At 42.8% G+C, this 20,091-nt stretch overlaps 1 protein-coding gene across 1 annotated transcript in view; it reads left to right on the forward strand.

Moving 5' to 3' along the window:
• Window positions 1-20,091, forward strand: part of LOC138850959 (uncharacterized) — a 96,714-nt gene that overhangs the window by 48,269 nt on the left and 28,354 nt on the right. The window contains exon 6 of the mRNA XM_070096831.1: window positions 10,685-10,779. Within this exon, the coding sequence (XP_069952932.1) occupies window positions 10,685-10,779 (95 nt within the window). The remainder of the gene's footprint in view (window positions 1-10,684; window positions 10,780-20,091) is intronic.

Genomic DNA, 20,091 nt, shown 5'->3' on the forward strand with positions numbered 1-20,091 from the left:
TATATATATATATATATATATATATATATATATATATATATATATATATATATATATATATATATATATAGTCACTGAAAAAAATATTGAACTTCTATGTGCTCTCGTGGATTCTCGCTTTATTAAAGACCTGCAATAATAATTGAATAAAAATAGTAACATAGTAGGCTGAGATGTCACCTCACTTTCTACATTACAACCGTCGCAGTATGGTATGGGTGAGAGAGTCAAGGACCTGTCCTACATAGCTTAAATTCTTCCCAAATTTTATTAATTGTAAATGAATCTAATTTTCAGAACCCTTAGCAAATATTCATATTAAAATTAACATTTTTTATGAAGCTTGATTCAGCTATATTTGTTTCATCCTGTTTGTTCACATGAACAAACACAGCATTAGACTCATGTCTGGTTCTGTTATATTTGTGTTCTAATCTTAGTTTAAGACTTTTGTTTTCACTTTGACAGTAATAAACTTTATTACGCGTTTTCCACGGAATCTTGTAGACACAACCATCAGCATTTCTGGGGTATATTTATTGAGGTGTCTTTTACTGTATCAAGGTTTTTAAATTCAATTTTGGTTTTGAAATTTTAAGTACAAAAGTCATATCAAGAAGGTTCTTAGTTGAATACGATTACGAATGTTAAATAAAAAATCGAATACGTAATAAGTGTTATTACAAAAATATAAATAAACGAATACAACGTCTACCATTACAGAAAACAACAAAAATAATTTCTACAAGAAAACAAATATAAAAAAATGTAAATCACAGCAAAACAACAAGGGAACATATATAAATATTGTGGGGGTCCCCCAACAAGCCTGGGGACCGGAGAATGTCTGATTCTGGTTGTTGTGGGGTCCCCCAACAAGCCTGGGGACCGGAGAATGTCTGATTCTGGTTGTTGTGGGGTCCCCCAACAAGCCTGGGGACCGGAGAATGTCTGATTCTGGTTGTTGTGGGGTCCCTCAACAAGCCTGGGGACCGGAGAATGTCTGATTCTGGTTGTTGTGGGGTCCCCCAACAAGCCTGGGGACCGGAGAATGTCTGATTCTGGTTGTTGTGGGGTCCCTCAACAAGCCTGGGGACGGGTGAGAATGTCTGGTTCTGGTTGTTGTGGGGTCCCTCAACAAGCCTGGGGACGGGTGAGAATGTCTGATTCTGGTTGTTGTATGGTCCCTCAACAAGCCTGGGGACGGGTGAGAATGTCTGATTCTGGTTGTTGTGGGGTCCCCCAACAAGCCTGGGGACCGGAGAATGTCTGATTCTGGTTGTTGTATGGTCCCTCAACAAGCCTGGGGACGGGTGAGAATGTCTGATTCTGGTTGTTGTGGGGTCCCTCAACAAGCCTGGGGACGGGTGAGAATGTCTGATTCTGGTTGTTGTGGGGTCCCCCAACAAGCCTGGGGACGGGTGAGAATGTCTGATTCTGGTTGTTGTATGGTCCCTCAACAAGCCTGGGGACGGGTGAGAATGTCTGATTCTGGTTGTTGTGGGGTCCCTCAACAAGCCTGGGGACGGGTGAGAATGTCTGACTCTGGTTGTTGTATGGTCCCCCAACTAGCCTGGGGACGGGTGAGAATGTCTGATTCTGGTTGTTGTGGGGTCCCTCAACAAGCCTGGGGACGGGTGAGAATGTCTGATTCTGGTTGTTGTGGGGTCCCTCAACAAGCCTGGGGACGGGTGAGAATGTCTGATTCTGGTTGTTGTGGGGTCCCTCAACAAGACTGGGGACGGGTGAGAATGTCTGATTCTGGTTGTTGTGGGGTCCCTCAACAAGCCTGGGAACGGGTGAGAATGTCTGATTCTGGTTGTTGTGGGGTCCCTCAACAAGCCTGGGGACAGGTGAGAATGTCTGATTCTGGTTGTTGTGGGGTCCCCCAACAAGCCTGGGGACGGGTGAGAATGTCTGGTTCTGGGTGTTGTGGGGTCCCTCAACAAGCCTGGGGACGGGTGAGAATGTCTGATTCTGGTTGTTGTGGGGTCCCTCAACAAGCCTGGGGACGGGTGAGAATGTCTGATTCTGGTTGTTGTGGGGTCCCTCAACAAGCCTGGGGACGGGTGAGAATGTCTGATTCTGGTTGTTGTATGGTCCCTCAACAAGCCTGGGGACGGGTGAGAATGTCTGATTCTGGTTGTTGTGGGGTCCCTCAACAAGCCTGGGGACGGGTGAGAATGTCTGATTCTGGTTGTTGTGGGGTCCCTCAACAAGCCTGGGGACGGGTGAGAATGTCTGATTCTGGTTGTTGTGGGGTCCCTCAACAAGCCTGGGGACGGGTGAGAATGTCTGATTCTGGTTGTTGTATGGTCCCTCAACAAGCCTGGGGACGGGTGAGAATGTCTGATTCTGGTTGTTGTGGGGTCCCTCAACAAGCCTGGGGACGGGTGAGAATGTCTGATTCTGGTTGTTGTATGGTCCCTCAACAAGCCTGGGGACGGGTGAGAATGTCTGATTCTGGTTGTTGTGGGGTCCCTCAACAAGCCTGGGGACGGGTGAGAATGTCTGATTCTGGTTGTTGTATGGTCCCTCAACAAGCCTGGGGACGGGTGAGAATGTCTGATTCTGGTTGTTGTGGGGTCCCTCAACAAGCCTGGGGACGGGTGAGAATGTCTGATTCTGGTTGTTGTGGGGTCCCTCAACAAGCCTGGGGACGGGTGAGAATGTCTGATTCTGGTTGTTGTGGGGTCCCCCAACAAGCCTGGGGACGGGTGAGAATGTCTGGTTCTGGCTGTTGTGGGGTCCCCCAACAAGCCTGGGGAAGGGTGGGAATGTCTGGTTCTGGCTGTTGTGGGGTCCCCCAACAAGCCTGGGGACGGGTGGGAATGTCTGGTTCTGGTTGTTGTGGGGTCCCTCAACAAGCCTGGGGACGGGTGAGAATGTCTGATTCTGGTTGTTGTGGGGTCCCTCAACAAGCCTGGGGACGGGTGAGAATGTCTGGTTCTGGTTGTTGTGGGGTCCCCCAACAAGCCTGGGGACGGGTGAGAATGTCTGGTTCTGGTTGTTGTGGTGTCCCTCAACAAGCCTGGGGGCGGGTGAGAATGTCTGGTTCTGGTTGTTGTGGGGTCCCTCAACAAGCCTGGGGACGGGTGAGAATGTCTGGTTCTGGTTGTTGTGGGGTCCCCCAACAAACCTGGGGACGGGTGAGAATGTCTGGTTCTGGGTGAGATAGAACAGCAAAATAAAACGTTTTTAGCAAATGTAAACCATTGAAAGAGCATGCAAACCCCAAGATAATATACCAGGAAACCATGAGATGCTGTGAGGTGTTGCTTTATTATCAGGATGAGTGTTACAGCTAAAAACGAAGAAAATCCAAATTACAGCCTTAACACAGCAACACTTACACATCCTCTGGCGTCCCTCCATCAATATCTCTCAGTCATATCGCTGCATAGCCATTATGGCTTAGCGCTTCTTTTTTATTATAATAATAATAATAATCTCAGTCATATCTTTATTATACTTTAAAATGTACATTACAAGAGTGAAGATAACTTGCGGTGCCTACAAACCTAGAGCCTCAGCCCTAACAGACATGAAAATCCGATCATCACCGATACCCTCGGAGTCTGCTGTCTGATCTGGCTGGCCCGTGGCGTACCCAAACGTTCGCAATTTTAACTCTGAACTTCAGACCACAAAATAAAATAAAACTTTGCTTTCGTGTGTATCTCTATGTTAACTTTTCTCTTTGTTAACCATTTATGTTACTTGATTTTTCGTCTTTTAGATTTTCTAATATAGATTTTGTGGAATAAACGCTCCCTTGGTTCTAATGCCACCCTTACAGCGTCCTTTTTCCCTCAAATCCCATTTCCTGGATCATTCAACCGCCCCCATGTGAGGGGTACCGTCGACTTTTTTAATCTAATGAATAGATCGTTACCACTCTTTAGCTGCTTGGTAATTACCAGCAGGTATGTTGCTCGCAGTGATCACATATCTGCAAATTATGTGCCGCTTCTCCCTGTAAAGCAGAGCACATCCTCCTTATCCCTGTCTGTCAGAACATTTCCTTCTCTATGTTGCATAGCTGTCGCTTCTTCTCCCTTTTTGTCATAGATTATGACCTACTTCTCGATATGTATATGAGAGCATTCTCTTCCCCTGACTTGCAGAGCATATTCCTCTTCCTGTATACCAGAGCAGTTCCCCTTTTTTGTATTACAAACTACTACTTTCTTCCTCAGTGTTGAATAGCACCCTCTCTCTCTCTCTTTTTTTTTTTTTTTTTTTTTTTTTTACACAGGGTTTGACAAGGTTAAGGATCCCTAGCTTTATTGACAGCTATTTACAGGTTAAGGATTCCTAACTTTATTGGCAAGCTAAGAGCTGTTACCTACATCAGCTCATTTGAAAGCATTTTTTTGTTATGAGACATACAAGTAGGGAACAGGATGAAGTTGGAGCCATCTGTGGGCCAGCATTTTCATTTGATCAACTGACGTTATCTCGTTGACATCATTATGCTGTACGAATGTGTTCCATACTCGAGTCATCCTGGGTATGTATGATCTCAGATGGAGTGATGTTCTGGAGAAGGGTACAGCCAGAGTGAAGTTGCTGCTTTCTGCCCGTCTTGTGGCATAAAAGCTTGTTTCACGCTGTCCTCGAAGTGGATCCAAGTGTGGTATTTTGACAATATTGGCCTTGTACATAACAGTAAGGCCACCCACATCCCTCCTATGTTGAAGGCTCTGCTGAAATGACAGATCTATCCAGGATGGGTCCAGGCGAGAGATGAGACGTCTTGCTCTGTTCTCTACTCTGTCAAGCAGTCGCAGATGAGAGGGGGGGCAGGCAAACCAAGAAAGTGGAGCATACTCAAGGTGCGAGCGTACTTGTGCCTCGTACAGGATCTTGCAACCCCTACTGTCAAGCAGATGCGAGATACGGCGAAGTGCTGTAAGCTTCCTGGCTGCCTTGTTTGCAAGATTTACAACATGGTTCTTCATGGTTAGTTTGGAGTCAAATTTCACCCCAAGGATATCAACTTCTTCTCCAGGTGCCAACATCGTCCCATTCATCCTTACTACTGCACCAGCATTACCATCATGGTGCCTAGAGACAATCATCATTTGCGTTTTCTCAGGTGCAAATGTTACTTGCCATCTATTTCCCCAAGCTGATATAGCTCTCAGCTGGTGATTGATGTAGCTTAGAGCACCTGGCATTTCTTCTCTTGGATAAGTGAATGTCAGTGTACAGTCGTCTGCATATGCATGTGATTCTGGGATGAGATGAAGAAGGTCGTTGAAGTAGACATTCCATAACAGTGGACCCAGCACACTTCCTTGTGGAACGCTTGCCCCAATAGGATGCCTTGCTGATTCCGTTCCATTGAGGACTACACTTAGAGATCTACCATGAAGGTAATCACTGAGGAGACATAGCGTAGAGCCTGCAATTCCCAGTGCTTGAAGTTTTGCTAAGAGGCCCTGGTGCCACACCCGGTCGAAAGCGCCAGCAATGTCCAGTGCTGCCACACAGCTGACTTTGGATTCATCCAGTGACTGGTCCCACTTAGTGGAGAGGTTTAACAATAGATCAGCAGCAGAGTAACCTTTCCTGAAGCCATATTGACGATCACAAAGTAGTGAGTGGTAGTCAAAAAAATCTGTCATTTGTCTTGAGATTATTGTCTCTCTCTCTCTCTCTCTCTCTCTCTCTCTCTCTCTCTCTCTCTCTCTCTCTCTCTCTCTCTCTCTCTCTCTCTCTCTCTCTCTCTCTCTCTCTCTCTCTCTCCCTCTCCCTCCCTCCCTCCCTCCCTCCCTCTCCCTCCCTCCTTCCCTCCCTCCATCTCCCTCCCTCCCTCCCTCTCCCTCCCTCCGCTTCCTCCATCCCTCTCCCTCCCTCCCTCCCTCTCCATCTCCCTCTCTCCCTCTCCCTCGCTCCCTTCCTCCCTCCCTCTCCCTCCCTCCCTCCCTCCCTCCCTCTCCTTCCCTCTCCCTCCCTCCCTCCCTCACTCTCTCTCCCTCCCTCCCTCTCCCTCCCTCCCTCTCCCTCCCTCCCTCTCCCTCCCTCCCTTCCTCTCCCTCCCTCCATCCATCTCCCTCCCCTCCCTCCATCCCTCTCCCTCCTTCCCTCTCCCTCCCTCCCTCTCCCTCCCTCCCTCTCTCTCCCCCTCCCTCCCTCCCTCCCCCTCCCTCTCCCTCCCTCCCTCCTCTCTCCCTCCCCCTCCCCTCCCTCCCTCCCTCCTTCCCTACCTTCATCTCCCTCCCTCCCTCTCCATCTCCCTCCCTCCTTCCTCCCTCCCTCTCCCTCCCTCCCTCTCCCTCCGAGCTCCCTCTCCCTCCCTCCCTCCCTCCCTCCCTCCCCTCCCTCCCTTCCTTCCTCCCTCCCTCTCCCTCCCTCCCTTCCTCCCTCCCTCTCCCTCCCTCTCCCTCCCTCCCTCCCTCCCTCCCTCTCTCTCTCCCTCCCTCTCCCTCCCTCCCTCCCTCCCTCCCTCCCTCTCCCTCCCTCCCTCTCCCTCCCTCCCTCCCTCCCTCTTCCTCCCTCCCTCTCTCTCCCTCCTTCCCTCCCTCTCTCTCCCTCCTTTCCTCCCTCCCTCTCCCTCCTTTCCTCCCTCCCTCCCTCCTTCCCTCTCTCTCCCTCTCCCTCACTCCCTCCCTCTCTCCCTCCCTCTCTCTCCCTCCCTCTCTACCTCTCCCTCCCTCCCCCCCTCCCTCCCTCCCTCTCCCTCCCTCCCTCCCTCCCTCTCCCTTCCTCCCTCCCCCCTCCCTCTCCCTCCTTCCCTCCCTCTCCCACTCTCCCTCCTTCTCCCTCCCTCCCTACCTCTCTCTCCCTACCTCCCTCCCTCACTCTCCCTCCATCTCTCTCTCCCTCCCTCTCCCTGCCTCCCTCTCCCTCCCTTCCTCTCCCTCCCTCCCTCCCTCTCCCTCTCTCCCTCCCTCTCCTTCCCTCCCTCCCTCTCCCTCCTTCCCTCCCTCTCTCTCCCTCCTTCCCTCCCTCCCTCTCTCTCTCTCTCTCCCTCTCCCTCCCTCCCTCTCCCTCCCTCTCTCTCTCTCCCTCTCTCCCTCTCTCTCCCTCTCTTTCTCCCTCTCTCTCCCTCTCTCTCCCTCTCTCCCTCTCCCTCTCCCTCTCCCTCCCTTCCTCCTCCCTCCCTCCCTCCCTCACTGGAGATGCAGTGCATGCTTTTCGAAGTCTTATACAAAGAACGCCTATGTTTTGTTGAGCACACTTTATTTTTCTTTTTTTTCCGTGCTGGAGAGCATGTCTTATTTCTCCCTCTGTTACAAAGTTTCCTCAGTTTTTATCCTGTGTCTCAGTGCGCACCTGACTTCTGCCATTGTTGTAGTGTCCCTTATCCGTTTCAGAGTGAACCTTTCTCATCTCTTTTCTTGCAGTGTCTTCCTATGTTGCAGGGTGTGCCTTATTTCTATGTTGCAGGGTGTTCTATTTTTCTCCTTAAGTTGCAGTGTGTGCTATTCCTCTCTATATGTTGCAGGGTATGCCTTGTGTGTTGTAAACTGCAACGTGCACCTTGTGTATCTCTTTGTTGCAATGTGTGATTACTTCTTCGTATCTTGTAGTGTGTCTTATTATTTTATTATTATTAACACATCGGCCGTATCATTCACTCCATCACTGTCTTGCCAGAGGCATGCCTACACTACAATTATAAAACTGCAACATTTACACCGCCTCCTTCAGAGTGCAGACACTGTACTTCCCATCTCTAGGATTCAAGTCTGACCTGCCGGTTTCCCTGAAACCCTTCATAAATGTTACCTTGCTTACTCTCCAACAGCACGTCAAATCCTAAAAACTGCTTCTCTCAATTCTCTCCTGTCTAACACGCTCATGCACTCTTGCTGGTACTCCATGCCCTTCGCACACTAAACCTCCTTTAACCCTCTCCCTCCAACCTTTCCTAGACCGACCCCTACCCGCCTTCTTTCCTCTACAGATTTGTATACTCTCGAAGTCATTCTGTTTCTTTCCACCCTCTCTACATGTCCAAACCATCTCAATAACCCCTTCTCAGAGCTCTGGATAAAAGTTTTGGTAATCCCACACCTCCTAATCTCCAAACTACAGACTCTCTGCATTATATTCACACCACACATTGCCCTCAGATATGACATCTCCACTGCCTCCATCCTTCTCCATGTTGCAACATTCACCACCTATGCCTCACACCCATACAGGAGTGTTAATATAATTATATGCTCATACATTCACCTCTTTGCTTCCATGGATAAAGTTCTTTGTCTCCACAGACTCCTCAGTGCACCATTCCCTCGCCAGTTCTATGATTCACCTCATCTTTCAAAGACCAATCTGCTGACACATCCACTCCCAAATATCTGAAGACTTTCACCTCCTCCATACTCTCTCCTTCCAATTTGATATCCAATCTTTCGGTACCTAATTTTTTTTGTTATCCTCATCACCTTACTCTTTCCTATATTCACTTTTAACTTTCTTCTTTTATATACCCTACAAAACTCATCAATCAATCTCTGCAACTTCTCTTCAGAATCTCCCAAAAGGACCGTGTCATCAGCAAAGAGAAACTTTGACAACTCCCACTGTGTGTTTGATTTTTTATCTTTTAATCCCACACTTCTTGCCAACCCCCAAGCATTCACTTCTCTTACTACTCCATCTATAAATATATTGAACAACCATGTTGATATCACACATCCTTGTCTAAGGCCTACTTTTACCGCTTTCAATAACCTACCTCCTATTCCATGTATTGCCACATTGGCCCCCTGTCCTCCCTATCATATGCCTTTTCCAAATCCATAAATGCCACAAAAACTTTTTTACCCTTATCTAAATACTGTTCACCTATGTTTTTCACTGTAAACACTTGGTCTACACACTCCCTACCTTTCCTAAAGCCTCCTAGTTCATCTGGTATCCTGCTCTATGTCTTATTCATAATTCTATCAATAATAACTATACCATACACTTTAAGAGGTATACTCAATAGACTTATTCCCTTATAAAATTACACTCTCTTTTATCCCTAGGTACCTTACCCTCTTCCATACATTTATTAAATAAAAACACTAACCACTCCGAAACTATATCCCACCTGCTTTTAACATTTCTATCATTATCCCGTAAATCCCATCTGCTTTACCCCCTTTCATTCTACTCACTGCCCCACGCACTTCCCTCATAATCAACTGGTTATTTCTGACTCCTATACGATGTTATTCCTCCTTCCCCTATACACGAAATCACAGCTTCCCTATCTTCATCAAAATTTTACAATTCCTGCTATCTCTAACTCTCCATTTAGTAACTCTCCTCCCCTATTTTTAACTAACAAATTCATTCTTTCCCTAGGCTTTCTCAACGTATTAATCTCACTCCAAAACTTTTTCTTATTTTCAACAAAATTTGTTGATAACATCTCGCCTGCGCTCTCTTTTGCTTCACTACTCTTTTAACCTCTCTTTTTCTATCCATATACTCCTCCCTCCTTGAATCACTTCTACTTTGTAAAAACCTGTCATACGCTAACTTTTTCTCTCTTTCTACTCTCTTTACATCATTCCACCAATCGCTCTTCTTCCCTCCCACACCCACTTTCCTGTAATGACAAACTTCTACTAAACACTCTAACACTAAATTCTTAAACTTACCCTATATATCTTCTACCTCATTGCCTGTATTCTCACTCTCCCATCTGTACTCCAACAATTGTTTATATCCTACTCTAATTGCCTCCTCCTTTAGCTTATAAACCTTCACTTCTCTCTTACTTGCTGTTTCAAGTTTCCTTGTATCCCATCTACCTTTTATTTTCACTGTAGCTACAACTAAAAAGTGATCTGATATATCTGTGGTCCCTCTAAAACATGTAAATTCTGAAGTCGACCCAACAGGCTTTTATCTCCCAATATGTAGTCAAACAAACTACTGTTATTATGTATTACATCATATCTTGTACACTTATTTATCCTCTTTTTCTTAAAATATGTTTCCTATAACCGAACCTCTTTCTCTACAAATTTCAATCAAATGCTCCCCACTATCATTTACACCTGGCACCCCAAACTTACCTACCACACTCTCAGTGCTTCTCCTATTTTAGCATTTAGGTCCTCTACCACAATTACTCTTTCACTTGGCTCAAAAGCTCTTACACACTCGCTTAACATCTCCCAAAATCTCTCTCTCTCCTCTACACTTCTTTCTTCTCCAGGTGTGTCTTGCTTATACCTAAATTGCAAGGTGTGTTTTACTTCTTTTTATTTAGCAAGGAATGCCTAACTTGTTCTTTCATTGTAGGGTACTCCATACATGTCACTAAACAGTTTTCATTGAAGATTGAGATACGTATGCACCATTTGAGAATCTTTACTGAGCAAACGTTTCGCTACACAGTGGCTGCATCAGTCCAATACAGAGCAGAAAGGCGTATGGAGAGTAGGAGTTTGAGGTAATCAGTCCTTCAGCCTGGAATCGATGTGTTCAGCAGTCCATCAGTCATATAGAAAGTGATAAAGCCAATGTGTGGTGAAACGTTTCTTCAATAAAGATTCCCGAACATTGTATAAATGTCTCAATCTTCAACTTGTTGGTTGTAAACCATTTATCACACAGTTTTTCTTAGAAATCCCAATGTTGCAATGTGCATCCTATGTGTTGCACGGTGCACTTTACGTCTCCAGTTGGTGCAGAATGCACATTACTTCCTTCTATGTTGCAGAGTTGGCCCTACGGAGCCAACATCACTACCAACACCTTCCTGCTGGCTCCCTTAGATTATGTTACCGTCTTTCTGCCTTTCGGAAGGAACAAAACGTAAGTACTGAAAGAAAAAACAACTAAATGTTGGAAATAAATTGCCTAAGTGTGAAGAAATCTTTAATATTGTAGATGTATTAAAAAATGAGAAAAAAACTTAAGGCTAGATAATACATTTAAATAACTTGAGGTGCCTAAAAATTAATCATTTTTATCATCATATTTTTACTATTTGTATTGCTCAAATACTGAGTTTTTTCACAGTGTCAGATTCCCGGATGCATTAAAACTTAATTTTTTTCACTAGAAAACAATTAAGTTTAAGAAGAGCCTTGAAGCTTATAAACAAATGCTAATTTAACGAAAACATTGTAAATAAGTTTAAGGTCGGTGTGTGGAGGCCATCAACCTAGAAGTATTCACAAAGACTTGAATAATTCCAATGATTTCTAACAATACATCCAAGAAACTACTACTTAATAGTAAGAGACTTGAGAGAGATAAGATATTTTAAACCAGAAAAAAAGTTTTTCCAAATTGGAAAATGTAAATGTAACAAACCGCATGATTGTAACAGTACAATGTAACTGTGCTAGGACGACAGACTACATGACTGTAACAGTACAATGTAACTGTGCTAGGACGACAGACTACATGACTGTAACAGTACAATGTAACTGTGCTAGGATGACAGACTAAATGACTGCAACAGTACAATGTAGCTGTGCTAGGATGACAGACTACATGATTGTAACAGTACAATGTAACTGCTAGGATGACAGACTACATGATTGTAACAGTACAATGTAACTGCTAGGATGACAGACTACATGATTGTAACAGTACAATGTAACTGCTAGGATGACAGACTACATGACTGTAACAGTACAATGTAACTGTGCTAGGATGACAGACTACATGATTGTAACAGTACAATGTAACTGTGCTAGGATGACAGACTACATGACTGTAACAGTACAATGTAACTGTGCTAGGATGACAGACTACATGATTGTAACAGTACAATGTAACTGTGCTAGGATGACAGACTACATGATTGTAACAGTACAATGTAACTGTGCTAGGACGACAGACTACATGACTGTAACAGTACAATGTAACTGTGCTAGGATGACAGACTACATGATTGTAACAGTACAATGTAACTGTGCTAGGATGACAGACTACATGATTGTAACAGTACAATGTAACTGCTAGGATACACGTGATTGTAACAGTACAATGTAACTGTGCTGATGACAGACTACATGCTAGGATGACAGACTACATGATTGTAACAGTACAATGTAACTGTGCTAGGATGACAGACTACATGATTGTAACAGTACAATGTACATGACAGACTACATGAGTGTAACAGTACAATGTAACTGTGCTAGGATGACAGACTACAGTACAATGTAACTGCTAGGATGACAGACTACATGACTGTAACAGTACAATGTAACTGTGCTAGGATAACATACTACATAATTGTAATACTGCAATGTAACTGTGCAAGGATGGCAGACTACATGATTGTAACAGTACAATGAAACTGTGCTAGGATGACAGACTACATGATTGTAACAGTACAATGAAACTGTGCTAGGATGACAGACTACATGATTGTAACAGTACAATGTAACTGTGCTAGGATGACAGACTACGTGATTGTAACAGTACAATGTAACTGTGCTAGGATGACAGACTACATGATTGTAACAGTACAATGTAACTGTGCTAGGATAACAGACTACATGATTGTAACAGGAAACTGTGCTAGGACAGACTACATGATTGTAACAGTACAATGTAACTGTGCTAGGATGACAGACTACTGATTGTAACAGTACAATGTAACTGTGCAGACTACATGATTGTAACAGTACAATGTAACTGTGCTAGGATGACAGACTACATGATTGTAACAGTACAATGTAACTGTGCTAGGATGACAGACTACATGATTGTAACAGTACAATGTAACTGTGCTAGGATAACAGACTACATGATTGTAACAGTACAATGTAACTGTGCTAGGATGACAGACTACATGATTGTAACAGTACAATGTAACTGTGCTAGGATAACAGACTACATGATTGTAACAGTACAATGTAACTGTGCTAGGATGACAGACTACATGATTGTAACAGTACAGTGAGAGAAGCATACAGGGCTTGCAACAGATTAAAACAGCCAGTAAATACACTATCAAAGATGCCACAACAACCATCAAATAAGGAATAACTCTGCTTAGAGGATGGATAAAAATAATCCCAATCGCTGGGGAATTTGGTAATGGGAAATAGACTGAGAAACATTAGATTTCCAAACTCATGAAGAAATGTTAAAAGCAAATCTGATATATGTTATGACTAATATATTTTTCATCTTGTCAGAAATCTCATAAGAACTATTGAAGATTATGAATTTGCAAAATTTGTCTGACTTTAACGGTACAACAAGAAGGTCGACTTAGATTCCTTGTAGGAGCCTGTGACCACTGTATCCTGACCTTCATATATTTAAAGGTACATGTAGCAGGCAGGAAACATTAGATGAGAAGAATACTGCTTCCTTTTAAAAGATGAATTTGCCAGGTAATAAGTGAATTTGTTTCAGGATTTCTGTAGAACATTAACTTAAACACAAAGACAGCAAATGATTGTTTCTCGTCTAGATAGGCAAAGAAATTACTGACAGCTTTGACCTATAAAACTCAGGAGGAAAATAATAGCCATTGGTTGAAAAACTAATTGAAGCAAATATTAGACTAAGATGGTGTGCAGAGCAAATAATTCAATGGAAAATACATTCCTGTCAGGGTCGAACTGGAATGAATTCACTTCAGCCAGAAAAAAAAAATATAAAAAAATGAAGAGAAGAAAAATATAAATAAAAACCATGACGAGTCACATGTGATAAATATCAAAACCCGTTATAAAGAGAAGCAAAATATATTTTATATAGGGTGATAAATTTCAGTAAAAGTAATCAAGTGATGAAGATGATGATAAAATGGAATGAGTGAATACTTACGAGAATCATCCTGGAAATATCAGTGAAAATCAATTAAATTACCAGAGAAACTTCTCAGTTGAAGAATGGTAAATGTCAGTCCTGGGAAGAGGTCAACAGCATAGTTATTTACCTATTTGCTATTATTGTGCAATTATACAATTAATAATGAAAGGAATGCAACGGTTTTCACATAAACATTCAGTAATGAATGTTTTACAATCTGATGGTTGGATTTTCATAATAGCCTTCAAGTTTTTGCATTTCTGGGGGTTAAAAGCAGATATTTTAAGACAATGTCCACAACTTACCAACTTTATTTATATGAGGGACGAAAATTAGAAATATTACAATATTTTCCACGTTATAATAATCGATTTGGACTTTATCAGCAGACAATGTGCAAAACAATTTTGTCGTTGCCAATATGTCACGATGATTAAATCTGTTGTCAAATCCAGATTTTGTTTTTTAATTCATTTGTATTTTGGCCGATTTTCGTGAAGACTTTTAATAACAATACTTTATGTATACCGAATCTAACAAACAAAAACAGACCACTATGCGTTAAAAAGACAACGTGCGTATAACGAACTTTTTCATAAAAACTTGACGCGGTGACCAAAACATTGTTTTTAAATACAAGTTTTCTCAGCAGGGAGTTCCTACTATCATATTTGTTGACAATATTGCAACTCCAGTCATAGTTGAGTTCATCTTAACATAAGAGAGGAACCAGGATGAGAGAACAAATGTGTTTCTCTTATTACATGTCTTATATGAGGCACAGTGACCCATCCCGCAAACTATCTTAGTTTCCCAGGAACTGAAATTAGTCACAGATATGCTAGGAAGTATTCCATTCTAATTATACAATGAATAAGCTAGCTGGACACACTTGATACGAACCAATCTTGGGATAAATGAAAATACAACAGAGACTAAGTGAAGAAAAAGCCCCTTGCTATGCAAAGCATTTCAGGCAAATTAAGTTAATTGTGTACCTTTCTACTTACACCAAGGTACCTATTTACTGCTAGGTGAACATGGACAGCAGATACCTTAAGGAAACACTTCCTAATGTTTTCAGCCGCAACAAGTAGTAGAGCAGAGTGCTCTACCAACCCAGCTATGGGACACGAGAACAAGAGTAGTGCTCTAAACCCGCAAACTTGAGCGTAAGTAAATATAACTAGGTAAATGCCCTCCCTCCCACACGCACACAATAAACAGAATAAGATTTAAAAATTTAAATTGTAAATGAATAAAACAATTTGATTTCATAAGCAAATAATAATTAGTTCTTCTCCTAATTAACATCATTATGGTGACGTGTTTACAGGTATCAGTCCACTACTCTCTGGACTTTCTTAATTAACATCATTATGGTGACGTGTTTACAGGTATCAGTCCACTAGTCTCTGGACTCTCTTAATTAACATCATTATGGTGACGTGTTGACAGGTATCAGTCCACTAGTCCCTGAACTCTCTTAATTAACATCATTATGGTGACGTGTTGACAGGTATCAGTCCACTAGTCCCTGGACTCTCTTAATTAACATCATTAGGGTGACGTGTTGACAGGTATCAGTCCACTAGTCCCTGGACTCTCTTAACTAACATCATTATGGTGAAGTGTTGACAGGTATCAGTCCACTAGTCGCTGGACTCTCTTAATTAACATCATTATGGTGACGTGTTGACAGGTATCAGTCCACTAGTCCCTGAACTCTCTTAATTAACGTCATTATGGTGATTTGTTGACAGGTATCAGTCCACTAGCCCCTGGACTCTCTTAATTTACATCATTATGGTGACGTGTTGACAGGTATCAGTCCACTAGTCCCTGAACTCTCTTAATTAACGTCATTATGGTGACTTGTTTAAAGGTATCAGTCCACTAGTCCCTGGACTCTCTTAATTTACATCATTATGGTGACTTGTTGACAGGCATCAGTCACCTAGCCCATGGATTCTCTTAATTAACATCATTATGGTGACGTGTTGACAGATATCAGTCCACTAGTCCCTGGACTCTCTTAATTAACATCATTATGGTGACGTGTTTAAAGGCATCAGTCCACTAGTCCCTGGACTCTCTTAATTAACATCATTATGGTGACGTGTTGACAGGTATCATTCCACTAGTCCCTGAACTCTTAATTAACATCATTATTGTGACGTGTTGACAGGTATCAGTCCACTAGTCCCTGGACTCTCTTAATTAACATCATTATGGTGATGTGTTGACAGGTATCAGTCAACTAGTCCCTGGACTCTCTTAATTAACATCATTATGGTGACGTGTTGACAGGTATCAGTCCAATAGTCCATGGACTCTCTTAATTAACATCATTATGGTGACGTGTTGACAGGCATAAGTCCACTAGTCCCTGGACTCTCTTAATTAACATCATTATGGTGACGTGTTGACAGGTTTCAGTCCACTAGTCCCTGGACTCTCTTAATTAACATCATTATGGTGACGTGTTGACAGATATCAGTGTACGAGTCCCTGGACTCTCTTAATTAACATCATTATGGTGACGTGTTGACAATCATCAGTCCACTAGTCCCTGGACTCTCTTAATTAACATCATTATGGTGAAGTGTTGACAGGCATCAGTCCACTACTCCCTGGACTCTCTTAATTAACATCATTATGGTGACGTGTTGACAGGTATCAGTCAGACTCTCTTAATTATCACAATTATGGTGACACAGTTATCAGTCCACTAGTTTCTGGACTCTCTTAATTAACATCATTATGGTGACGTGTTGACAGGTATCACTCCACTAGGTATCCTTATGGTCCACTAGTCCACTGGACTCTCTTAATTAACATCATTATGGTGACGTGTTGACAGGTATCAGTCCACTAGTCCCTGGACTCTCTTAATTAAGATCATTATGATTATGTGTTTACAGATATCAGTCCACTAGTCCCTGGACTCTCTTAATTAACATCATCATGGTGACGTGTTGACAGATATCAGTCCACTAGTCCCTGGACTCTCTTAATTAACATCATTAAAGTGACGTGTTGACAGGCATCAGTCCACTAGTCCCTGGACTCTCTTAATTAACATCATTATAGTGACGTGTTTACAGGTATCAGTCCACTAGTCCCTGGACTCTCTTGACAGGTATCAGTCCACTATTAACATCATTATGGTGAGGTGTTCACAGGTATCAGTCCACTATTCCCTGGACTCTCTTAATTAACACAATTATAGTGACGTGTTGACAGGTATCACTCCACTAGTCCCTGAACTCTCTTAATTAACAACATTATGGTGACGTGTTGACAGGTATCAGTCCACTAGTCCCTGCACTCTCTTAATTAACATCATTATCGTGACGTGTTGACAGGTATGTTAGACAGGACTCCCTTAATTAACATCAGTGACGTGTTGACAGGCATCACTAGTCCCTGGACTCTCTTAATTAACATCTTTATGGTGACGTGTTGACAGGTATCAGTCCACTAGTCCCTGGACTCTCTTAATTAACATCATTAGGGTGACGTGTTGACAGGTATCAGTCCACTAGTCCCTGGACTCTCTTAATTAACATCCTTATGGTGACGTGTTGACAGGCATCAGTCCACTAGTCCCTGGACTCTCTTAATTAACATCATTATGGTGACGTGTTGACAGGTATCAGTCCACTAGTCCCTGGACTCTCTTAATTAACATCATTATTGTGACGTGTTGACAGGTATCAGTCCACTAGTCCCTGGACTCTCTTAATTAACATCATTATGGTGACGTGTTGACAGGTATCAGTCCACTAGTCCCTGGACTCTCTTAATTAACATCATTATGGTGACGTGTTGACAGGTATCAGTCCACTAGTCCCTGGACTCTCTTAATTAACATCATTATGGTGACGTGTTGACAGGTATCAGTCCACTAGTCCCTGGACTCTCTTAATTAACATCATTATGGTGAGGTGTTGACAGGTATCAGTCCACTAGTCCCTGGACTCTCTTAATTAACATCATTATGGTGACGTGTTGACAGGTATCAGTCCACTAGTCCCTGGACTCTCTTAATTAACATCATTATGGTGACTTGTTGACAGGTATCAGTCCACTAGTCCCTGGACACTCTTAATTAACATCATTATGGTGACTTGTTTACAGGTATCAGTCCACTAGTCCCTGGACTCTCTTAATTAACATCAATATGATGACGAGTTGACAGGTATCAGTCCACTAGTCCCTGGACTCTCTTAATTATCATCATTATGGTGACGAGTTGACAGGTATCAGTCCACTAGTCCCTAGACTCTCTTAATTAACATCATTATGGTGACGTGTTTACAGATATCAGTCCACTAGTCCCTGGACTCTCTTAATTAACATCATTATGGTGACGTGTTGACAGGTATCAGTCCACTAGTCCCTGGACTCTCTTAATTAACATCATTATGGTGACGTGTTGACAGGTATCAGTCCACTAGTCCCTGGACTCTCTTAATTAACATCATTATGGTGACGTGTTGACAGGTATCAGTCCACTAGTGTCTGGACTCTCTTAATTAACGTCATTATTGTGACGTTTTGACAGGCATCAGTCCACTAGTCCCTGGACTCTCTTAATTAACATCATTATGGAGACGTGTTGACAGATATCAGTCCACTAGTCCCTGGACTCTCTTAATTAACATCATTATGGTGAGGTGTTGGCAGGTATCAGTCCACTAGTCCCTGGACTCTCTTAATTAACATCATTATGGTGACGTGTTTACATGTATCAGTCCACTAGTCCCTGGACTCTCTTAATTAACATCATTATGGTGACGTGTTGACAGGCATCAGTCCACTAGTCCTGGACTCTCTTGAAAAACATCATTATGGTGACGTGTTGACAGGTATCAGTCCACTAGTCCCTGGACTCTCTTAATTAACATCATTATGGTGACGTGTTTACAGGTATCAGTCCACTAGTCCCTGGACTCTCTTAATTAACATCATTATGGTGACGTGTTGACAGGTATCAGTCCACTAGTCCCTGGACTCTCTTAATTAACATCATTATGGTGACGTGTTGACAGGTATCAGTCCACTAGTCCCTGAACTCTCTTAATTAACGTCATTATGGTGACTTGTTTAAAGGTATCAGTCCACTAATCCCTGGACTCTCTTAATTTACATCATTATGGTGACGTGTTGACAGGCATCAGTCCACTAGTCCCTGGTCTCTCTTAACATCATTATGGTGACTTGTTGACAGGCATCAGTCACCTAGCCCATGGATTCTCTTAATTAACATCATTATGGTGACGTGTTGACAGATATCAGTCCACTAGTCCCTGGACTCTCTTAATTAACATCATTATGGTGACGTGTTGACAGGCATCAGTCCATTAGTCCCTGGACTCTCTTAATTAACATCATTATTGTGACTTGTTGACAGGTATCAGTCCACTAGTCCCTGGACTCTATTAATTAACATCATTATGGTGACGTGTTGACAGGTATCAGTCAACTAGTCCCTGGACTCTCTTAATTAACATCATTATGATGACGTGTTGACAGGTATCAGTCCACTAGTCCCTGGACTCTCTTAATTAACATCATTATGGTGACGTGTTGACAGGTATCAGTCCACTAGTCCCTGGACTCTCTTAATTAACATCATTATGGTGACGTGTTGACAGGTATCAGTCCACTAGTCCCTGGACTCTCTTAATTAACATCATTATGGTGACGTGTTGACAGATATCAGTCCACTAGTCCCTGGACTCTCTTAATTAACATCATTATGGTGACGTGTTGACAGGTATCAGTCCACTAGTCCCTGGACTCTCTTAATTAACATCATTATTGTGACGTGTTGACAGGTATCAGTCCACTAGTCCCTGGACTCTCTTAATTAACATCATTATGGTGACGTTTTTACAGGTATCAGTCCACTAGTCTCTGGACTCTCTTAATTAACATCATTATGATCACGTGTTTACAGGTATCAGTCCACTAGTCTCTGGACTCTCTTAATTAACATCATTATGGTGACGTGTTGACAGGTATCAGTCCACTAGTCCCTGAACTCTCTTAATTAACATCATTATGGTGACGTGTTGACAGGTATCAGTCCACTAGTCCCTGGACTCTCTTAATTAACATCATTATGGTGACGTGTTGACAGGTATCAGTCCACTAGTCCCTGGACTCTCTTAATTAACATCATTATGGTGACGTGTTGACAGGTATCAGTCCACTAGTCCCTGGACTCTCTTAATTAACATCATTATGGTGACGTGTTGACAGGTATCAGTCCACTAGTCCCTGGACTCTCTTAATTAACATCATTATGGTGAGGTGTTGACAGGCATC

This window comes from Cherax quadricarinatus, chromosome 55 (genome assembly GCF_038502225.1).
Source record: "Cherax quadricarinatus isolate ZL_2023a chromosome 55, ASM3850222v1, whole genome shotgun sequence".
Taxonomy (NCBI): Eukaryota; Metazoa; Arthropoda; class Malacostraca; order Decapoda; family Parastacidae; genus Cherax; species Cherax quadricarinatus.